The 23,977-nt window shown below is 37.5% G+C and overlaps 1 protein-coding gene across 38 annotated transcripts in view; it reads left to right on the top strand.

Moving 5' to 3' along the window:
* HEATR5A (HEAT repeat containing 5A) overlaps positions 1–23,267 on the top strand; it is a 97,277-nt gene extending 74,010 nt beyond the window's left edge. For 20 of the 38 annotated variants that reach the window (XM_060401780.1, XM_012098771.3, XM_004017879.4 and 17 more), the window contains 12 exons: positions 460–641; positions 1,911–1,979; positions 3,499–3,678; positions 5,416–5,638; positions 7,801–8,049; positions 9,097–9,224; positions 10,731–10,878; positions 11,727–11,999; positions 13,731–13,955; positions 19,913–20,067; positions 21,159–21,372; positions 21,779–23,267. In XM_060401780.1, the coding sequence (XP_060257763.1) occupies positions 460–641; positions 1,911–1,979; positions 3,499–3,678; positions 5,416–5,638; positions 7,801–8,049; positions 9,097–9,224; positions 10,731–10,878; positions 11,727–11,999; positions 13,731–13,955; positions 19,913–20,067; positions 21,159–21,372; positions 21,779–22,086 (2,354 nt within the window). In that variant the 3' untranslated portion in view covers positions 22,087–23,267. The remainder of the gene's footprint in view (positions 1–459; positions 642–1,910; positions 1,980–3,498; positions 3,679–5,415; positions 5,639–7,800; positions 8,050–9,096; positions 9,225–10,730; positions 10,879–11,726; positions 12,000–13,730; positions 13,956–19,912; positions 20,068–21,158; positions 21,373–21,778) is intronic. The other 18 variants (XM_060401782.1, XM_060401771.1, XM_012098769.3 and 15 more) reach the window with 1 other exon arrangement.
* Positions 23,268–23,977: the final 710 nt, after the last annotated feature.

The raw sequence follows: 23,977 nt of genomic DNA, 5'->3' as shown, positions 1-23,977 counted from the left end.
ACCATCTGAGCTAACAGGGAAGCATAGTTCATATAAAGAACCACATGAAAAATCTTTAAAGGAATATTATCTTTTAACTTCAACCTGACATGAAGAGAATGATTAATGCATAATTCATCAAAACCCAAAGTTTCCTAAGTACCTTCTAATGTACTTTTACCAGAAAGTCTGAACAAAATTTTTATTGAAAATACTGTTAGCATTCTTTTAAAGGATGCTAATTCTGCCTTTAGTTTTTTCAAAGCTGTATTAGTATTTGATTTGGGATAGTTGTTTGTGTCTGAGTATTTGCACTGGTGCAGTAAATCTAGCTTTAAGGTCTGTAACAAACAGTAAAACTGTAAAAGTACTTGAAAGTCTAGCTTATGAAATTAGGAGGAGGAAGAATGAGCACTTAGCATAACTCTTAGCTCCAGCATATTCCTTTTCTTAGTAAGATTTTCTGTTTTAATCTCGTAGGTGACTTTCTGGTGCTGCATCTTGCTGACTTAATCCGCATGGCCTTTATGGCTGCCACAGATCACAGTGACCAGCTCCGTCTCTCTGGCCTTGAAACACTGCTAGTGGTTATTCGGCGATTTGCAACGATTCCAGAACCAGAGTTTCCAGGTCATGTGATTCTGGAACAGTATCAAGCCAATGTAAGCACTTTGTGTTAGAGAATCTTATTATTAAACAACCAGGTTAGAAGTCTGTGAAACTAATTGGCATGTCACCTCTTAATACATAAATGTGTGTGTGTACCTGTTAATATATCACAGTCTAATCAGTATATGTTTGAAGAAGAAATCTTCAAGTAAAAGCAAAATAAAATTCATGAAACAGGTCTTTTATAATGCTAAAAGTTAAGTCGCGTAATTAAAACCTTCTTGGTAATTTATTGGGAATAAAGGGCTTTGATAATGAAATTCTTTACAGAATATCCAAATAACCTTAAGATAACACCAAATTATTAATATTATTAACATTCCATTTAGGCTATGTCTCATCTTCAGGTTACTACTCCTAGTCTAGATAGAACCTCCTTAATTTCCCCTGAACTTAGAAAAGAATTCAAGATTCTTTTACTGGTTCTGTAATCTTTTTAACTGGTGTTTGTTTGACTGGTGCATTGAGCAACCTAGGAGGAACAAGGAAGGTAACAAAATTACCATGTTACATCACACACATCACATGTAGTCCTTCAGCAGTCATGCAAGGATCTCTCTCATGATTCAGAGGCAACTTCTGTTGACTGGCAATTAGGGAATCCAGAGCAATTCACCAGTTGGTATCAGGCTCCATCACATCTTCCCAACAGGTAATGTCAGTGTATGTTTAGGGAAAGAGAAAAGGAAGGGATGGGAGTTACATACAATTACATATTAGTCTAAATACTATATTCCAGCTTAAGGGGAGCTCTGTTATATTTTCACTCCTCTTAAAATTACAAATGATAGAAATAAAATTACCACTCACTTAAGCAGAAAAGGAAGATTGTTTTGGGGAATCTTAGTTGGCTCTGCTTTCTCCTGCACCGGCTCTTATTTCTAATTTGCCCTCTCCGAGTGGTATCAAAATGGCTCTCTTAGCAAATAGAGTCTTTTAAAGACAGCACTTCTTTCCAAGTACTTCCAGCAAACATCTACAGGAGAGCTTTGATTATACCAGCGTGGGTCCCTGGAGCCAGACAGTACTGTTAGCTCCATAGCAGCCACATGGGCTGAGAGTTGGCGAGAGAGAAAGTTCCCCAAAGGAGAATTGAGATGCTCCTACCCCAAAACAGTGAAAGATACCCTGGGCTGGGCAAAACCAAAAAGTGTTTATAATACCTATTATAAAGGGATAATTTTAAAATAACATTAAAAAGAGAAAAGAGTTTGTACTGTCTGTCTTATTGATGCTTGAATGAGCATATCCTTTCTTGCCAGGTAGGAGCAGCACTTAGACCAGCCTTCACCTCCGAGACGCCACCTGACGTCACTGCCAAAGCATGTCAGGTAAATAGTAAGCCGTCCTTTAGGGAGCAGCTCTCCAGATAGTATTTAATGCCAAGGTTCGATGCTACAGTTGTCCACCCAGCCACTGATCTCAGCTGCCCCTTTTCTTCACCTTTTAAATTTACAGAACTTCTTTCTTGTAACTGCATAGTAAGCCAGTGTATGGGTATGTCACCAGTTCTCTCGTGATGGAAATACGGGGGCTCTTTTTTGTCTTTCGCTCTTACAGACAGTGCTGCAGCTAAAGACCTTCTTCATTTCACTGGGCCCAAGCATGTATGGCAGCTAAATTCCCCAAAACGGAATTGTTGGGTTAAAGAGCATCTTACAAGAGTTAGCCACTTTAAACTCTACCAGCACTGTATGCAAGTGCCTGTTTTCTCAGCAGCTGTGTGAGTTGTCAAACTTAGATTTTTGTGATGGAGTAAAAAGATTTGTATGCCAAGTGAGATTGAGCAATTTTTCATATATCTAAGAGCCACATGGTATGCAGTTTTAAATAGTTGCTTTTCTTGATGGTGTTGTCAAGCATTCAATATCCAGCCCTGAATGGTCTGAAATAAAACCAGAACTGTTATGAATTAAATTAATTAAAAACAAAATGGCAAAAACTGATTTTACTCATTTCTTTCAACTTTTCAAATTCAGTTGTATTTAGGAAATGTTTGAGTACCTTCAGTATTCATAGAATTTTGTTAACTGTTGTACTGAGTCTAATTTATCATTTTATTATATGTGTTCTTGCTATAAGCCACTTGAAATCTTTTGTGAAAGGAAATGTGAACTAAATAAGTAGACGGTAAAGGAAAAATAAATTTTCATGAAATATCATGACAATCAGGAAAACCTTTATAGATGGCCCCTGATAACTGAGTAAATTTTTTGCATTGGAGGATTATTAATGATGTTTTATTTTAAAAGTTAAAAATAGCTTCAAAAGAATAAAAATCTTTACTGAGGTGCAGTTAACCCCTGATTTTAAAATAGTAAGATGAAATAATTAAGATTGGAGATATAATTCAAATGTCAATCCAGACAATTATGCAAGTGGTGCCTTTCATGGCTTATTTTCTCTATGTTAATAACATCTAAAACTCTATTTACTTATTAGCACAGCTTCCTTTCTTCAATCTTATGATTTCATTCTTTTGATTTTTTAAAAAAATTTATTTATTTTAATTGGGCGCTAATTACTTCATAATATTGTAGTGGTTTTTGCCATACATTGACATGAATCAGCCATGGGTGTACATGTGTTCCCCATCCTGAACCCCCTTCCCACCTCCCTCCCCATCCCATCCCTCAGGGTCATCCCAGTGCTCCAGCCCTGAGCACCCTGTCTCATTCTCTTTTGAAATGCTGGCTTTGACTATCATTATCAGCAGCATCCCATTGGGTTTCTTGATAGCAAGATGATTTAAGTGACCAGATTCCTGAGATATGGGTGAACTCTGCTGAACTCCCAAAGGGGGTGTTTATAGTTTTTAAATATAATCTTTGATTTTCTTAAAAAAACTAGGTTTGCAGTGCCTGGATAGCAAGTGGAGTTGTAAGTGATCTTAACGACATCCGAAGAGTTCATCAGCTGCTTGTTGCATCATTAACAAAAATTCAGGTTGGAAAAGAAGCTCTTAGTCACTTATATAATGAAAGTGCTTCTACCATGGAGATCTTAGCTGTGCTAAAAGCCTGGGCAGAGGTTAGTACGTCTCCATTTATGACTAGAATTTTGGAAGTTGTTAATAAACATCTTAGGCCATAAACTGAAATTAGCTATTTAAAACACAAGTAAGTCTGTGTTTAAGGTTAACAGAAGACTTTCAACATGAGATATATTTATATGCTAATTGATATTTTGGCCAAGGATTCTAAAGTACCCTCCTGTTGTCTTATCTGCTGTTTTAAGAAGGGGGCAGTCATAAGAGACTTTATCATAGCCAATGGAAATCAACTTTTATTGAAACCTGAATTTGAAATTGGCATTTGAATTGGAAATGTGGGTTTGCTCATATATTCTATGAACTATAACACATGCTTTAATATTTCTTAGAGCTCTTTCTTTCATAAAATGACTTTTGAATGTTAAGTAAGTCATTTATTTCCTAAGGATAAAAAAATCTTAGAGGGAAGTACTTATTTGTTCTTTATTTTTCTAATCAGTAAGAAAGCCATATAATTTTTTAAATTTATGATAGAAACATTTACATGTATACAGAAGTAAATAGAATACTGTAATGAACTCATATAAACCCATTATCTAGCTTCAACAATTATCAGATTTGGCCAGTCTTGGTTCATGTATCACTTTAGTTAGAAATATATGTAGTCTCAGATTGCAACTGAGTGTTGCAGCCAATATGTGAGAAAGGGTTTTCTTCAATAGGGCTAATTAAAATCAGAAGATTGTTGAGTTTCTGTTTTTGTCATTACTTAGTATTGACAAATTTCAGTTAGAAAGTAGTTCTGCCTAGACTTAAGTTGGATTTAATGATCTTTAACAATGAACTCTAAATGGCTTAAACATATGCTTTTAGTAGAGCAAACAGATATTCTGTAATTTCTGTAACCTATTTTATAAATTTACTGTTTTATAATGTTTTTTATAATCATTTGAATCTTTGTACTCTTGCTTAAGCCATTACTTTTTCCTGTTCTCTCCTTAGTGGAAATAATGACTAGCCAACAAGCTCCATGTAATTGAGGTCCATAATTATTTGAAATCCTTAGAGCCAGATAAATTGGGATTTAAAATTTGGATGCATATTTCATGTATCCCTCCAGGATGTTTGGGATAATACCATAAAATCTGTAATCAAACAATTTATAATATGTGAAAATGTTTGAATAGTCACACTGTATAAATAGCCTCACATAAACTTTTTTGTGTTTTGTCACCAGATTGTTGCCCACAAAATTACATTTTACAGAGCTTTTGGATTTCAGAGCTATGGATAAAGAGATAGTACACATTATGTACTGTGTTGAATACTTACCATTCTGTAGTCCTTGTCTATAGTCTATATAGGTAAATGTTTTGTGAGTCATTTAGTGGTAACATTGAAAGAAAATATTCAGTATTTCATCTTATTTAATTTCAGAGATGGCTGCCTGTAGCCATATATTGAAATGGATTACAAGGCCATAGCCAGGCTTAGTGAAAAAGGGTGCCAGGATCATTTAGTTACGGCTGTCATGGTTGTAAACTGCAGTGTGGCAGCATACTTGTCAAGTGTTTATTATCCCTAACATATCTCAGTGAAGATACTGCTTTTGGATCGTTCTACCCCAGTTTTGAATGTGGTTGCACACGTGTACCTTCTTGGTATCATGTGCATTTCAAGTCCAGGAAGCAGGTTCAAGGTAAATCTGCAAGATAAAAATATTGTAGCACCTGTGGGTCTAAGATTTTCCTATTTATAAAGTAACCTTTATACAGGTCTACATAATTGCTGTAGAAAGGCATAAAAACCACAGGCAATCTTTGAAGACTCCTGCCTGTTCAGAAGAGAGCGTTGGGAACGGGTCGATTTCACCAGACGGGCTGCTTGAGTTAGTCCACGCAGACCTCGGCACATTGAGTAGGCTCTGGCTAGCTGCACTTCAGGATTTTGCTCTCCTAACTTTGCCTTCAGAATTTGCCTCTCAGCTTCCTGTTGAAGGTAAGGGGGTGAAATATTTACTGTAATTCCTAGAATGACAGTCAATAACATGCATTTTCAAAATTTCTCCACTAACAGGTAATGTTTATTTGAAACATTCTTTCAAGAATAATTTTCATGCATAGAATAGTCATGGTAGAGTTGCTTCAGGGTAGAGACCCTGCAGTTGACTTGTTCAGTCATGAGGAACGCTCTTCTTCTCAAAAGATAATGGCCAAATCGTTCTCCAGCGTGATTACAGCAGGGTATATGATCAACAACATGCCTCTGTTTATCTACAACTTCCGTCCATTATATGTTACTATACTTAATTGTTTTTCCCAATGTGATGAGTTTAAAGAATTTCATTGGTTTATTTCGTTGATTGAAAGTCTTTTTTCATCAGTTTATGGGCTGTTTAATTTTCTTTTTCCATAAATCACCCAGTCATCATCTTTGCCCATTTTCTACTTCATATGTGTCATTTTCTTACTAACTTGTTAATCCTTACATATGTTTAATACTCTTCCTTTGTGGTTCCATATCTGGAAGGTATCCTCTCTCAGCCTGTGGCTTGGCTCTTTTACCTTTTTAAAATTAATATAATCAGTTTTTTATGGTTTATGTTTCCTCTGTAATGCCTGATACATTTTTTAAATTAAGACCACAAAGATATATAAGCTTTACACTTTTGCTTTTCACATTTTAGATTTTAGTCCTGCTGGAATTTATTTTTTGTGTGTAGAATGAAGATGGGTCTAATTTTGTTTGTTTTTATTGGAATATAGTTGCTTTACAGCATTGTGTTAGTTTCTGCTGTACAGCACAGTGAATCAGTTTACATATGCATATATCCACTCTTTTTTATACATATATTCCTCCAAGGGAATCTAATTTTATACTCTGTTATTAATATCACATTTTGTGGATTGGATATTTGGCAGCTGCTTTTACTCTTCATGTTATTCCAAAATAGCTATTATTTTTTTCACTCCTTGCTATGAATTTTAGGGCCAGCCTGCGAAGTTCTATTAGAATTTTAATTGGAATTATACACAAAGATATGCAGAGTATTTATTGGACTTTGTACCTTTTAATAGCATTAAAAATGGAAATAGGTTGATTTACTGAAAAAATTTTTATCAACAAAAATGAATGACACATGAATCAACATATGTAAATCTCTATAATGTTCAGGGGGAAAGCAAGTTTGAAAAGGACACACACAATATGAGGCCTTTTAAGTAAACTCACACTAAATAACAGCATCTATTATTTATGAATACAAACGTCTAGTGTGAAAGTTTAAGACCTGAGACTGATTCACAGTGACTTGAGGAAAGTGGTTATAGAAAGAGGGGCAAGAATTAGTGGTATATAAAGTTTTAGTGGTTTTGTTTGTTTTTTAAGAAAGAGATTTAAGAATGGCAAAATGTTAATCTTAGAGGTAGGTGAGTATCAGCATTTGTTTTATACATGCATATACATACTCTGGGCTTCCCAGGTGGCTATGTGGTAAAGAATCCCCCTGCCAATGCAGGAGACAAGGGTTTGATCCCTGGGTCAGGAAGATCCCTTGGAAGAGATGGCAACCCACTCCAGTATTCTTACCTGGAGAATTCCGTGGACAGAGGAGCCTGGTGGGCTACAGTCCATGGGGGTCACAAAGAGTCAGACACAACTGAGTAACTGAGCATGCACGCACACATACCGTGGTTTCTCTTCAGATTGTATGAACCTTTTGCATTCTAAACACACACACGCACATCACATATTTGTTTAAAAATATTTTATGATTAAAAAGAAAAAGAGTTAGCCTACAAATTTCTTATGAAGTTTTAAGGATACGTCAGCACTGTGACCAACAGTTGTATGCTCAGGAGAAATAAAGTCTGATAATAAAATATTGATACTATAGCAGCATAGGTGATCCATCTCTAAAAACATTGTTAAGTAAAAACTCAGTCACAAACAGTTGCATACTGTGTATTTTTCCATTTCTGTGAAGTCCAAAAATGGGCAAAACTAATCTGTGGTGATAAAAGTCAACAAGCAGTTGCCTTGAAGAGTAGGGTACAGGCTGGAAACGGTATATCTCTTGTAACAGATAAAAGGGAAAATGGAGTGTGAACATATCTCTTCATTTATTCCTCCTGAAACTGTTTGCTTTCCCTTTTTTGTAGGTGGTGCTTTCTACACAGCAGAGACTAGTGAAAATGCAAAACTGCATTATTACAACTCCTGGGCGCTTATCTTGCATGCCACAGCTCTGTGGCTTACAAGCACAGGCTTTGTCGTTGCTGACCCAGATGAGGGAGCTCCTAATCTCTCAAGGCCTGTGACACCAACTTCCATGTGCCAGGGCTCATCCTCTGGACCTATAGTAAAGTCCCCTGAGGATGTCTACACTGAGAGATTCCATCTTATTTTAGGTCAGTAAAACACTTTTTACCTGCTGCCAACCATACAGAGTTTTTCTTGGATTGTGCTTTCTTACCTATCAGCTCTTGTGGCTGTTAACTTCTTTCTTTCTTAGGCAATAACAGTATACTGAGTCATCTACCCCTCCCTCCCCATTCTCAAGAATTACAAGGTTCAAGAAGGTATATTCACAGGTCCAGAACTGCATCAATATTTAAGGTCAAAGATAAATGAGATTTTTAAATTTATGAAGTATAACCATTTTTTGGCTTAGAACTTCATTTTTAAAATGAGGTATCTTTCTAGATACAGTGAGTTTCTAGATTAAATGTTTTCCACACTTATCTTGTTCTGAGGAAGCAACCTGTTAGATTACCTATAAATAAATTACTAACTGAAATGTGAGGTTTATAAAGGTCAGTAATTAACTAATAAGGTTTCTGATTCATAGAGCTCCTGTTATTCCTTCTGAAGCCAAACATGATCAGACTTGCTATATCCTTGGGTATATTAAAATTTTGTTTCTGTTTGCCTTGAGAGCTTTTTAAAAAACAGATTTTTATGTCATGAAGACTGGCAGGGCATAAGCTGTGCAGTTTAATTACCTTAGCTCAAATTCTTGGTGTGCCTCATTGTAACAGCTGGCAAACTATTTAAGCTTTATGTGCTCAAAAGGAGTGGTAATAATAGTACCTATTTCCTGAGATACTGTGAGAGTGAAATGCTATAGTTAAAGTACAATGCCTGATACATGGTAATCACTCAATAAATTTTAGAATAAAATTATGAAACTCTACATGCTCTGGCACAGTTTTATTGTAATTTTTGTAGTAGTGCACAAGCCTAGTTGAGATTATTGTTTGTGTACATGTTGATAAAAACAAAAACTGTTTAAGAGATTGCCTTACCACTTAATTGTTTACTCTTAAATTCATGGTGATTTATTTACATTGCTTCTTTGCTAAGTTTATTTATATATCTTATCAAAATAGAAAATTCTTTAACATCAGAAACCAAGACTCTAAAGAAGCCCTGTTCTCTTTCTCTACTTTCTGCAGGAATCAGTGTGAAGTTTCTGTGTTCCTTACGTTCAGATGCAACCATGGAAAGCATTACTGCCTGTTTACACGCGTTACAGGCCCTTCTCGATGTTCCTTGGCCAAGATCTAAAATTGGCAGTGATCAGGTGATTTCTTGTTGCTTGTCAGGCTTCTGTAGATTCCAAGGCACAGCAAGAGAAATGTGTTCAGGTTACTGTAGCGAGCAGCGGGTGAACACGGAGAAGTAAAAAGGAAACTGAAACACTGCGTAGCTGAGCTCCGAACCAACGCGCCAGTCAGCGCCGTGCTGGCTCGGGAGGGTCCCGCCGGTCTGCCGCTTTGTCTGTGCTCCTGCCGCGCTTAACGTTTGCTGCCGCCAGCACACTCTGTGTCGCAGCTCTTCGGGCGCACTTCCTACAGTGCCGGGAAGGTTCTGTCTTGTGCTATGCTTGTCTCTTGCCGCTTTGCTGCACTCTGCCCCTCATATGCATCTGTATCTTATGCCCCACTTTCCCAAGAGAGAATCCTCTTGCTTCATGCTGTTCTCTGTGAGGTGTGTAGTGTTCCTCTCGGCTCATTGCTCCATCAAGGTCTTTTTAAGAGACAACTGACTAGCCTGTGGGGGCAGTCAGACACTAATACCAGATCCAGCTGGGACCGTGATTTGAAGGATCAGTGCACAATGTACAGCACTTCCTTTAACTGCCTTCCCAAGAGCAGCAGTGCATTGGGCAGGCACCCTTAGCATCATGTATTACCATATGTGTGAATGCTTATTCGCTAAGTTGTGTCTGGCTCTTTGTGACCCCAAGGATTGTAGCCCACTGCAGTCCCCTGTTCATGGAATTTCCCAGACAAGAATACTGGAGTGGGTTGCCATTTCCTTCTTAGGGGATCTTCCTGACCCAGGGACTGAACCTGCAACTCCTGTACTGGCAGGCAGGTTCTTGACCACTGAGCCCGCAGGGAAGCCGGTATTACCAGTATATTGAATTGTATATTAAATTGACTTTTGGATATTAAGAAAAATAAATGGTATAATTTCCTCTCTGTATAGACTGTTATTTATTACCACTATCATTTATTAGGTTTAAAGTATAAATCAGGCTTCTGCCTGACTTGAATTGCACATGGATAAGTTTTAAACTTTTTGTGCTTGTTAATTCTGTATGTTAAAACAAGTATTATAATGACTGTTTCGCACTTATTTTCGAAGATGAAAGAAAGCCACAAGAGTGACCAATAAAACGGGGAAAGTTAAGTAGTATTCTTCTAGTGTATTTTCTTTTGAGTGATATTCATTCTATGCTTAATAACTTACACACTGTTAATGTCATTTTTGCCACCGTTTGTAAGTTTAGAAAACTTTAATATATTTCTGGGAATCTTTTATCTCGAATCTGGCAGTCCTTGTATACTTTGAGCCGTGTTTTTTAATCTTGTTTTAGAAATTTCCTTGTTTGTTATCTCAGGTTAGGACCTGTGTGAAAATGATCTTTTGTCATATAGTGCCATCTCCTACACGATTGGACAGAAATCAACCTGGAGATGGTTTAAGGTGGAGCAAGTGTTACTTTACTTTATTGCCCTAACGCTTTATGATTTTTCAAGTATATAATTTTCAAAATGGTCTCACCTGTTTTCGGTCATAGGACTTGGGTATTGAGTTGTTGAATGTACTACATCGAGTAATTCTGACTCGAGAATCACCTTCCATTCAACTGGCTTCTCTTGAAGTGGTCAGGCAGATTATCTGTGCGGCTCAAGAACATGTGAAGGAGAAAAGACGAAGTGCAGAAGGTGAATATTAAACCACAATGCCAAATTAATCATATAGCATCATTACCTTTTTAAAAAAAAAAAAGCTTTTTAAAGTATTACTTATGTGTCTATGTCTTCTGAGAATCTGCTGTGTACAGTACAAATGAAACATCTCTAGGTATGGCTTTAAAGTCTCTCAGTCATCTCTATGTGTTACCTTGGGTATTGTCAGTAGCTAAAGTATTTTTCCTTGGGAAAATTAGAATTTTAACAGCCCTGGAAGGAAAAAAAAAATCCCTTATATGGATTGAGTACTTAAAAGTGTTTACCAGTGTACAGGGAAAGAATGACTGACAATTTTTTTTACTGACTTAGTTTTATAAAGTGATTAAATTGCTCATTTATAAGTCTGATTTGGTATTGGTGAGTATATCATTTAAGATTACGTTTGACTACATATAACAAAACCTAGAACTACAGTAGATTTAAAACACAAGGACTTATTCTCTCATCTATAAGAACTCCAGAGGTTGGCAGTCCTAGGCTGAGACGGCAGTTTCATAAAGACATCAGAGACCTCAGTATGTATCTTTCTGCCCAGCCACTGCTTATGGTAGTAAAGTCAGTGCTGGAGCTCTAGCTTTCAGGTTCACATCTTAACTGCATGGAGTTAACCAGACAATATTGCAAGGCTGAGAAGGTCCCCGAGGATTTCTTTTGACCCATTACAATAAGAAGTCCAAATAAGGACAACTCCTTTTACCTCCATAACGGCTTTCTCTTTCATTCTTCAAGACCCAAGTCTTGACCCATTAAAATGTGCTACCTACAACAGAAGCAAAGCAAACGTGAAGTATTTATTCAACACTGTTCTTTTTGTTTTCCAGTCGATGATGGGGCTGCTGAAAAGGAAACCTTGCCAGAGTTTGGAGAGGGAAAGGACACAGGAGGACTTGTGCCTGGGAAGTCTTTGGTCTTTGCAACACTGGAGTTGTGTGTGTGCATTCTAGTTAGGCAGCTCCCAGGGCTAAATCCTAAATTGACAGGTAGCCCAGGAGGGAAAGCAACAAAGCCACAGATGCTGTCAGAAGATGGAAGCAGGCTGGTTTCAGCCGCGCTAGTTATCCTCTCTGAACTTCCTGCAGTGTGCTCTCCTGAAGGTATGTTGTGGTATGTGATGGCTTTACTTGACCCGAAAGGAGAGAAATGGTTTTAATAGATAATGGAGACAAATGGTTGCTAATCTTTCTTTCATTAAACAAATGGTGACCCAGAGATTTGGGTATTGTCTTTAATCCTTTACGATTAACGATATAGTAATTTATTTTACTAAAAGGATGAAAGTAAATATAGGGACAGCATGTACTCTAGAAAAATAATGCTCTTCAGTGGTGGTTTTTTTTTAGAAATATTTTAAACCAGTTGATGGCAATTACTCTCTCTGGGGCGTCTTCTGGTATACAGTATCTAATGGACTTTCCCTGCCTCAGTTTTGATAGAAGGTTCTCGTCATATCCAGCTCTGTTTGGAATCAAGTCCATACTTTTAATATAGTGTCTAAGGCTCTCCATAGGGCTCTGCTGAGTACAGCTGCCTCCTGATACCTTCTGTGTGAACCATAAACTTAGGAGGTTCCATGCTTAGCCCTGTTCTGTGCTATTGCCAGTGGTGTTATTTGATCTGAAATGACACCACCCCTTCTCTTCCTTTTTAAAATTCTGCCTTCCTTTGAAATTCAACTCCAGACCTACTTCATCTGTGAAGGCTTCCCTAAAAACTCTCATACTGAGTTTTGTTTTTCTGTGTGTGTGTGTGTGTGTACAGCTTCCATATGTATATACATAGGGTTTTTTTGTTATATATAGAGGCATTATATATAATCTATTATTATATAGAGAAGATATATATATATATACACACACACAGACATATGTCTTACTTCCAGCAAAATGTTTACCCTCTAGTACCCTAGCACATAATAAGGACTCAATACTTAATAGATACTTAATTGGTAAGCATATTTCTGCTTAAATGTGACTTATATGCTGTCTGCATATAAGTCTTACATAAGTCTCATATATATTATAAGCTTAATATAACTTCAAGCTTCAGTTTGACTGAAAACCTTGTATTCCTTATTCTCACACCTGCCTTATACCAAGAATGCAGAAAAAGTGACTAGCAAAGGATTAAGGGCAAAAATACACTACATGAGTTTTGTGGATAGCTCCTGGGAAAACTTAATTGACCGTTTTAACTTTAGTCTCTTCCCTTTCCTTTTAAACAAAGCGACTTTTGAACTACTTAGTAGCCATGGAAACTTTAATTTTTTGTACTAACTCACTGCAAGTTGCAAGGCTTAATATAAAATAAATCCCCCGAATGCATAGTGGTAGTGAATGTACGTAATGCCACTGAGCTATACACTTAAAAATGGTCAAAGTGGGACTTCCCTGGTGGTCCAGTGGCTAAGACTCCTTGCTCCCAATGTAGGCGGCCTGGGCACGATCCCTGGTCAGGGAACTAGATCCCACATGCCACAACTAACACCCAGCACAGCCAAAATGAAAAAAAAAAAAGGTTAAAGTGGTAAATTTTTGTTAAAAATATTTTGCCACACTAAAAAATAAATAAATTCAGTGTTTGTCAACTACCAAATAAAATCACACAGCACAAGATAATGATACTGTGATATAATTTAAATAACATCTCCAATTAGAACCTAAATTTTATCCCACCTTTAAAATCTTAAGGTTATTAAAACTGTTATAATCGTTAATGAAAAAATAATCTTTAAAGCTAGAAATCTTTGACATAACCTTACTCATTTGGCAATTTCTTTTGAGGAACTACATATAGACTGAAATAGTGTTTTTCAAAATGTCTTACAGGAAGCATCTCAATCCTTCCTACTATACTGTACCTCACAACTGGAGTCCTCAGGGAAACTGCCGTGAAGCTACCTGGGGGCCAACTGTCCTCAACGGCTGCAGCTTCCCTACAGGCTCTGAAAGGAATATTGTCTTCTCCCATGGCCCGAGCAGAAAAGAGCCATACTGCCTGGACGGGCCTCCTCCGTAGCGCTTTAACTACGATCCTTGACTGTTGGGATCCAGGTAAGTCAGGCTCTTTGGAAGCAGTTGTGCAGTTTGTTTTAAAAAGCAAGACGGACAGTCTTTTGAGAATAAGCTGTTTACTTGATCGTGTTTGGCAGTCTCATCTAGAGGAGACTGTGTTCACTACATATTTAGAGGGTATGTATCATAGGTAGCAGATATCTGTGGTCTCATTTTAGTATCTTTAACGTTAATGCAAAAAAATGGCTAGAAGCCTGTGTGTTGACAGTGAGAGACCTTCAAATGTAATAATATGTTAATTTTAAAATAAGGTGTCATCCATGTCAGAATTTTTTAATACAGTATAGTGAAAACTGGATAAGATATACATTATAATTCAAGACTGATCTGGTCTGTATCCTCACTCCAGCACCAGTGCTAAGCGACTAGACAAGTTATCTAATTCTCTGAGCCTTAGTTTTCTCATTAACAAAATAGGGAGATTGTGTTACAGGAAACTGTTAGGTCAGTGACATATATGAAAATTATTTCACTTTTTACTTGGCATATATCAGTAAATGATAGCCAGTATTATGTTTAGTATCTGTTCAAATTAGTTTTTCTCTGTTATTGTTACATAGGTTTTATTTTTGACATTGTCATTGTGATTGTAAAAAGTGTTTACACATATTATAATTAACCCTGGCTTTTTTGTTCTGTTTATCAGTGTCACAGTTCACCATATTCTGTTTCATATGGTAAAAAGATTTCAATTGAATGCAGCAATTTATTGACCACACACTTTGTGCCCAGAGTTGGGAGTCTAGGGAAGTCTAGTACCTACAAATTGCCATTGGGTGTGATTTATACCATAGAAGCTCCTGAAGGTGACAGTAGTATCTTACTTACCACTGCATTTCTGGCATAATGAAACAGAGACAACTGGCAAAAATTAGAATGCTTGTGTTTGAGTGAACCAGGCAGAGTGTCACAGTAGGGTTCTGTGGAAGCGCATGCTGAGATGCATTTTGGCGAGCGAGTATCTTTGAAGGCAGTGGGGAAAGCAGTGGTAGGTAAAAGAAGTCATACTGCAGTAAGAGTGTCCAGCAGAACTCAGCACACCTGCGGGGTCCTCTGAATACTGCCCATCAGTGCCTTTCAAAGGACCAGTGTCTGCACTCCAGCTCAGATGTGGCTGCCCCCAGAAGACTGGTGTCAGTCAAGGCAGCTCTGGGGCTGAGGTCAACCTGAGGGAGTTGACCACGGTCCTCGCAGCTGGGCAGGACCTCCCACTATGGAGGGGAGCTCAGTGGTTTCCCTCTGTAACTACCAGAAGAGATTTTTCAAAAGAGTTTCTTAAAGGATAAGAAAGTATTCTCCATTCTCCACACAGGCATCACAGAAATGTATTCTCACACATTTTGATACAAGACCAGGAAACTTAAATAGTATGGTATATTTGGGGACAGCAATAGTGCAATGAGTGAATGTGGGTTTGAGGGGAAAGAGTAAGAAGGTAGTGAACGGTAATGAGTAAAGAGATGAAGTTGGATGGTACATGGGGTCAGATGGTGAAAGGTTTGGCATGATTGGTGATTTGGACTACCTTTAATAGGCACGTTTGTTCTTAAAATGGGATCAAAGTGATAGGGTTTGCATTTCTATAGACTCACCTGGCAGTAACACAGAAAAGAAAGCAAGACTATTGGAGACAAGATTGTAGCAGTACGGATAATGAGGGATGGGATAATGAAAACTAAAATGTTAAGCAAGTATTAAGAAAATTTACTGGTAGTTTGGTATAGAAGTTGAAAGGGTAAGGTGATTTGAGCATTCATGGTGCTCTTAACAGAAATACCAAAGGGAGGGTTTTCAGGGGAAGATAGTGAATTGATTTTGAAATGCCTACAGGATAAGCAAGTGGAACAAACTATGAAGCAGTCAGGGATTCGAGAAAGGCTGGCTAGAGATGGTTTTAGACTGCATGTATTCAGGAGCTGTCAGAGCCACTTATGGGATGGGTGAAATCTCCTAACTTGGGTTTATGCAACAAGATGGCAGGAGATTCTGAATATAATGCAGTAACAGAAGCCAAAGAAAAGAGTGTTAATGACTAGAGACTGGGCAGCAGTGTAAATTACACTCTGGAGATCATGCTTTACAGCGTTTAGGCACAAATGAGCAGTAAGGAGGGGAAGGATCACGCTCAGGCTTCTCTTGACCGCAAGAGAAGAAAGTGAAGGAAGATACAGGGTCAAGGAAGTTGGGGTTTTTTTTTTCAGATGAGGGTCTAGCATGAGTTCCTGCTAGTGGGGAGAAAAGGTGGAGATAGTGTTGCAGATGGAGCTGTTAGGGAAGAAAGCAGCATCCCTTTTCTAGGGAGAAGAGGAAAAAAAAATTCACAGCACATTTAGAAGGATGAGTCTCTGCCAATATGAAGACAAGGAGGTAAGGATGTAAAGTAATAAGTGTAGGTTGTTAGGGTGAGTTATGATGAGCTTGCCTCTTTCATCTCACGCACAGGCACACAGATGGTTTTCTGTAGTCTATCGGGGAATGAGGTTAGGACATGAAGGATTTGGACTCGCTAGTGAGAAGAAATAAGGAAGGGGCTGATTGTGCTAGGGAAAACATTTACAACATAACAGATTGCTCCAAAACTTAGTGGCTTCAAAGAACAAACATTTGTTATCTGACAGTGTTAGAGGGTTAGGAATTAGGGAGTAGTGTAGCTGGATGGTTCTGTCTCAGGGTGTCTCATGAAGTTACTGTTAAGATGATGGCCAGGGTCACAGGCAAAGAACCCATTTCTGGCTCGTGGCTGTTGGTAAGAGGCCTCAGTCTCTCACTGGCTGTTAGCAAGAGGCCTCAATTCCTTACCAATGTTAAGGGAACCTTGCGCCTTATTGTAGGTAAAAGAGAATTAAGAGGAACATTGGGCTTCCCTGGTAGCTCAGCTGGTAACAATCTGCCTGCAATGCATGAGACCCCACTTCTATTCGTACATCAGGAAGATCCCCTGGAGAAGGGATAGGCTACCCACTCCAGTATTGTTGGGCTTCCCTGGTGGCTCAGATGGTAAAGAATCCGCCTGCAGTGTGGAAGACCTGGGTTCAGTCCTTGAGTTGGGGAAATCCCCTGGAGAAGGGCATGGCAACCCACTCCAGTATTCTTGCCTGGAGACTCCCATGGACAGAAGAGCCTGGCGGGCTACCCTCCATGGGGTCACACAGAGTCGGACTTGACTGAGAGACTAAGCACATAAGGGAATTGGAGCATGAGTGGCAGAATAAGGAAATTTTAGAAGAAAGGGGAAGAGGAACCCAGGAGAGCATTATTTACGAAGAATAAAAAGAGATTTTTATACTACATAGACTAGCTCTTGTAGTTTTAAGTCACTGTAAATGACTAAAAATAACTTGGCTGTATGGGAAACACTGTGGCATTGTAAGTACCAGTGTATTCTCTGGAATCAAACTCAACACCTCACTAATAACTGTGATTTTGGCAAATTACTGAATTTCTGTTCCTCAGTTTCTTGTCCATAAAATGGGGGAATGAGGAATACTTTCCTCATGATGTTACTGTGAAGATTACATATAAAGTGCTTATAATAATGCTTTCATAATTTTAAATGTTGGCCTTGCACCTATTTTACCTTAAAATTATCCGGATTATTCTTATAAATGTATCTCCTTCCCAGCTATAATATTTTGCCTTCATTGCTGCCATGTTGCAAGTGTCAATTCAAGTATTAATCTCCTCAAACCTTCCTCTGACTGCCCAGTGTAGCAACTCCTGGTTGCCATAGACCTTGTGACTAGCTGAAATTAAATTCTTTATTTACTTCCTGGCATACAGTACATCTTCTCTGTAAATTGTATTCCTAGGGCCAAAAAGAATGCTGGCACATAAACAGTTTCTTCAGTATTTGATGAGTGAATGTTACCAAAGAGTTATGTCCCTAATTTCTTCCCAAGTAGCAATCCATTCTTACACAATTTAATGAATTGAATTTGCCACGCCTTTTCAAATAACATTGATTTTCCACAGCAGGTTTATTAAAATTATTTAATGAGAGTATGACTTTGGAAAATGAAGGTAAATTACATCTAGTAGAAAATTCCTTTAAATGATTGTGACACACAGAGATTTTCACATTTTTCTATACTCTTAAGAAATAGGATATATAACAAAATGCTAAGTTATTTTCATTTGACACATGTATTAGCAAAATATGAATACTTAGCAAAGAAAAGACAATTGTCCAAGCACCTCTGTATTTCTCCCCAATAAAAATAATAATAGTTAATTTATTTTGAGCATTTATGTACAACATGCTATTCTGAATGTTATATGAGGAGTAACTCATTTAACTTATAAACTTAAGTACTATTAGTCTCATTTTCCAGATGAGAAAACTGAAGACAGGGTTAATTATCCAAGGTCACACAACTAATAAATGCATATATCTAGTAAATGTATATATGTATTTACTGATCTCTTTACTTGTGAAGATTATAATTACTTTGGTAATTCTTGACTCTCAGTTCAGTTCAGTTGCTCAATTGTGTCCGACTCTTTGCGACCCCATGAATCGCAGCACGCCAGGCCTCCCTGTCTATCACCAACTCCTGGAGTTCACTCAAGACTCACATCCATCGAGTCCGTGATGCCATCCAGCCATCTCATCCTCTGTCGTCCCCTTCTCCTCCTGCCCCCAATCCCTCCCAGCATCAAAGTCTTTTCCAGTGAGTCAACTCTTCTCATGAGGTCGTCAAAGTACTGGAGTTTCAGCTTTAGCATCATTCCCTCCAAAGAAATCCCAGGGCTGATCTCCTTTAGAATGGACTAGTTGGATCTCCCTGCAGTCCAAGGGACTCTCAAGAGTCTTCTCCAACACCACACTTCAAACGCATCAATTCTTTGGTGCTCAGGCTTTTTCACAGTCCAACTCTCACATCCATACATGACTACTGGAAAACCATAGCCTTGACTGGATGGACCTTAGTCAGCAAAGTAATGTCTCTGCTTTTGAATATGCTATCTAGGTTGATCATAGCTTTCCTTCCAAGGAGTAAGCGTCTTTTAATTTCATGGCTGCAGTCACCATCTGCAGTGATTTTGGAGCCCCCAAAAATAAAGCCTGACACTGTTTCCACTGTTTCCCCATCTATTTGCCATGAAGTGATGGGACCAGATGCCATGATCTTAGTTTTCTGAATGTTGAGCTTTAAGCCAACTTTTTCACTCTCCTCTTTCACTTTCATCAAGAGGCTTTTTAGCTCCTCTTCACTTTCTGCCATAAGGGTGGTGTCATCTGCATATCTGAGGTTATTGATATTTTTCCTGGCAGTCTTGATTCCAGCTTGTGTTTCTTCCAGTCCAGCGTTTCTAATGATGTACTCTGCATAGAAGTTAAATAACCAGGGTGACAAGATACAGCCCTGACGTACTCCTTTTCCTATTTGGAACCAGTCTGTTGTTCCATATCCAGTTCTAACTGTTGCTTCCCAACCTGCATACAGATTTCTCAAGAGGCAGGTCAGGTGGTCTGGTATTCCCATCTCTTTCAGAATTTTCCACAGTTTCTTGTGATCCACACAGTCAAAGGCTTTGGCATAGTCAATAAAGCAGAAATAGATGTTTTTCTGGAACTCTCTTGCTTTTTCGATGATCCAGAGGATGTTGGTAATTTGATCTCTGGTTCTTCTGCCTTTTCTAAAATCAGCTTGAACATCAGGAAGTTCACAGTTCACATATTGTTGAAGCCTGGCTTGGAGAATTTTAAGCATTACTTTACTAGCGTGTGAGATGAGTGCAATTTAAAATGTTGCTTCAAATTTAAAATTTGAAGCTATATCATTTGCCAGGATTCTAAGTCACTATTTATTATCTGTAGCCCATTGGTGCCCAAAAGAAATTGTTACTACCAAATTGGAGAACGTTTCACAGATATATAAGACAGTAAATATGACAGTATCAGGATCTATTTTTCATAGATTACTTCTCCTTAGTAGATGGAACACACCAAGAACTTGACGAAGTCAGTCTGCTTACCGCTATCACAGTATTTATTTTGTCTACAAGTCCAGAAGTAACTACGATCCCATGCCTTCAGAAGCGCTGTATTGAGAAATTTAAGGCCACTCTTGAGATAAAAGATCCTATGGTAAGTGTCCTTAGAAGACAGATGTTTATAATAGGAATACATTTAGGCTTTTAAAAACTTTTCTTTGTGATTTTGTTGGTTCCAACAAAAAGTACCAGACTAAAGTTTTTATTTTTAGGTTTGGATTAATTCATATTCTTAGGTTAAAGTCAAATAATAATGGTCTTGTTTTTTGGCCCTGAGGATAGAAGGTAGATAGAGAAAGATAAAGAAAGGATTAAAAATATCACCAACTAAATTTGAAATAGTGGCATCTTAAAATTGATACATTCCTAGAACTTCAGTGGGTTTTCTTTCAGGAGGGAAAGGAAGACTTCAGCACATGCCTTCAGAATATGATTGTAAAATAATGAGACCAATTTCAAAAACAGCACATACAAATTAATCCCATTCCTTTCTGATCCTTTTATAATTTCCTATGTTTTTAGGTGCTACCGAATAAGTTTGTAGCACATGATCACGAATAGATAAACTCCTAAAATTCAGGAATCAGGTTTTCTCTCGGGAAAAAAAAAAAAAATCATTCAAATATCATCACAGTGAATTAAATAAGGGATTATTTGTATATCTGATGTATAGTCATCTTTTATTCTTCTGCCCTGTTTATTTCCTCTATCCTAACAGGAGCTTTATGTAGCAGTCTCAAAGTCATGCCTCTGATATGTGGTGACGTATAATTAATACAGTCTAGACACAGTTCCCTAACACCTTCATTGCATCAAATTTATGTGATTCTTCATCTAAAATGTTTCCCAAAATATTTTTCAAAGTTCTTTTTTTAAAAATATATATATTATGGAGAGACACATAAAGGGGGAAAATAGAAACTAGTCAAAAAAAGAAGAATTAACTACTTTATTCCCACTCCAAGCTGTCACAACCACTTTTAGCATGCAAACTTGAATTTAGTGTTTGGACCTCCAGAATTGAAGATAAAATAGAAATAAGTGTAAGTTTGGGGGTGGGGTGGGGTAGGAAAATTTTTTTCTTTACATTTTAAAACTTTAAAAAATTTAATTAAAACTTACATTTTAATGTAAATGTAAATTTGTATTTATAGTTTATACTTTTTTTGTCTCTTATCTGACTAGGTACAAATCAAGACCTATCAGCTCCTCCTTTCCATTTTTCAGTATCCGAATCCAGCTGTTTCCTATCCATACATTTACTCTTTAGTATCCTCTATCATGCAAAAGTTGCAGGAAATAGATAGGAGAAAACCTGAAGACACTACTGAGCTTCAGATCTTTCAAGAAGGCATAAAGGTCTTGGAAGCACTGGTGGCCGTGGCCGAGGAACAGCACCGTAAGTGCTAGCACTGAATGCATACTAACAGAGTCAGAACTTGAATGTTCTTTAAAGTATAAAACATCCCTCTGCTGCTGCTAAGTCGCTTCAGTCGTGTCCGACTCTGTGCAACCCCATAGACGGCAGCTGACCAGGCTCCCCCGTCCCTGGGATTCTCCAGGCAAGAACACTGGAGTGGGTTGCCATTTCCTTCTCCCTCTAGTCACTTAATATTGTATTTTCACACCTGTGGAAAGGCAGATGTTGATGTTAACCCCAAGTATTGATATTATTTAGTAACAGTCTGGGAGAAGAGATCGGAAGAACTGCTTCCCTTCAGGCTGGGGAAATAGGTTCCTGTCAAGTGTGCATGGAACATTTGCATCCCTGGAGCCAGCGCTTACACGGTCTTTGTCCTTTGCAGGCTCTCAGCTCGTGGCCTGTCTGCTGCCCATCCTCATTTCCTTCGTTTTGGACGAGAATGCCCTGGGATCAGCAACTTCCGTAATGAGAAATCTCCATGACTTTGCTTTGCAAAATCTCATGCAGATTGGGCCTCAGTACTCATCGGTCTTTAAAAGTGTAATGGCTTCTTCTCCAGCCTTGAAAGCCCGCCTTGAAGCTGCTATAAAGGGCAATCAAGAAACTGTCAAAGTCAAGACACCAACATCAAAACATACTAAGAACTCTGGGAAGAGTTCAAGCATCCAGTTAAAGACCAACTTCCTCTGATTTTTTTTTTTTTAAACTAGTAAGCACCTTAACACAATACTTGATCATTTCCTTCACTTTGGGGGCAAAAGTGACATTTTAGACACAAGTGCACTTGAAGTCGGGCTATTTATTTTAATTTAAATAGCTTACTTTGGAAAGTCACAGCCAACTTACTTTTCATGGTGGTTTTCTTTTTTCTTATAATAAAACCACAGAGCTCAGTCAGAATTCTTGCCAGGATAATGTCAATAAAATGCTAAAGAACTAAACTTAGAAAACCAACCACTGCTTTAAAAACAAAATTTATTTCTTCTAACAGTCCATATACATATGGTATACTTAATACATTTACAGATATAGATTTGACTAAATTATCTGCATTAATATTGTATCCCAATTGCTAATTTAAAATCCTGCCTTACTCAGTAATTGTATTAAACTTTCTTGGAGTTCTCAAACAATGTAAGTGACTGGAAAGCTATTTAGGAAACTTGGCTTAGAAGTATCTAATATATATATAATAGTACAAATTAATTACAGTCCTACAGTGTAACTTAAGATTTGAGATCTATAAATATCATGACATTTTATGATCTATTGGTTTTATTTGTATTGAGTTTGGAAAATTGACATTTTAATCATTTTAAATATAACCAGAGCATTTCAGTTTCTCCCATGGATTTTCTTTTACCTCTGTTCCTAACAGTTTTCTTCATTTTCATTTGTGGCAAACATTCATATCAATGCATTTAATATAATTCATATCTATATTTTAATTAACTATGGGTTTCTATAAATGTTAAATTTATAAATTTAGATCATCAATGAATAAGAGTATGTTTTTTTAACATGAAACATATTTTAATATAGAAAAATCTGATGATGAAGTCATTTTGGTTGAAAAGTATTTTTTAATTGTTGATGATCATTGACTCTCCTTCCACTTCAGTGTTATACTGTGTGAATTAAACACTGTGTCAAAACAAAGCACTTCCCCATTAAAAATTAAAACCCGAAGTGAGAGGGGCATGTTCAGAATGGAGAGACCCTTGGAGTCAAGCAAAAGCAATGTGATGTACTCTATTTTATTATGTTTGTATATAAATACACTTGTAAATTGTTCAGAATGAAAACATTTGACAAATTCTAACACTACAATCAATTTTTCTAATTTACATAAATAAAGCTAATTTTCTTTATCATTCTTGTATGTGAAATTATTTTACCCACAAAAGATGGCTGGTTAAAGAGTCCAGAAAATCATTTCTGTGGAGCAAATATTTTCTCTAAAACTTAGCCTATTTTCTCTGCAGAGTCCTGTTTGGGCCCATTCTTTGCAGTGGTTTGCATTCTTTGTCTTCCTAATTGTCTCTATGAATTTGTATACTTACTGTTTCCTTCACCTGAATGCCTTCTCTGCCTGTTCTATCTGGCTGACTTCCACTCCTTTTAGATCTGGTTTAAATGTCACTTTCCTTAAATAACTCCTTAAGGCTTCTTACCTTCCCCTCAGACCAAGCAACTAAAACTGCTTCTTCATCTTTGTTCCTACAGTACTTTATATATTCTTCCATGCATTGAACATCACATTACATTTTAATATTTCCCTTTTAGACTGTGCCTCCTGAAAGAGAAATTTTGTCTTCTATAACTGCCTGTGTGACATCAACTAGACACTTAAAAAACGGTTGAACATTTTAATGGCTGAGTAATACTCCATTGTGTATATGTACCACAGCTTTCTTATCCATTCATCTGCTGATGGACATCTAGGTTGCTTCCATGTCCTGACTATTATAAACAGTGCTGCAGTGAACATTGGGGTACACGTGTCTCTTTCATTTGAATCAGTTCTAATGAGGTGGATGAAATGAGCCAATTATACAGAGTGAAGTAAGCCAGAAAGAAA

Source organism: Ovis aries, chromosome 18 (assembly GCF_016772045.2).
Source record: "Ovis aries strain OAR_USU_Benz2616 breed Rambouillet chromosome 18, ARS-UI_Ramb_v3.0, whole genome shotgun sequence".
Classification (NCBI taxonomy): domain Eukaryota; kingdom Metazoa; phylum Chordata; class Mammalia; order Artiodactyla; family Bovidae; genus Ovis; species Ovis aries.
The sequence above is the reverse complement of the archived record's forward strand: the minus strand, read 5'-3'. Positions and strand labels throughout refer to the sequence as shown.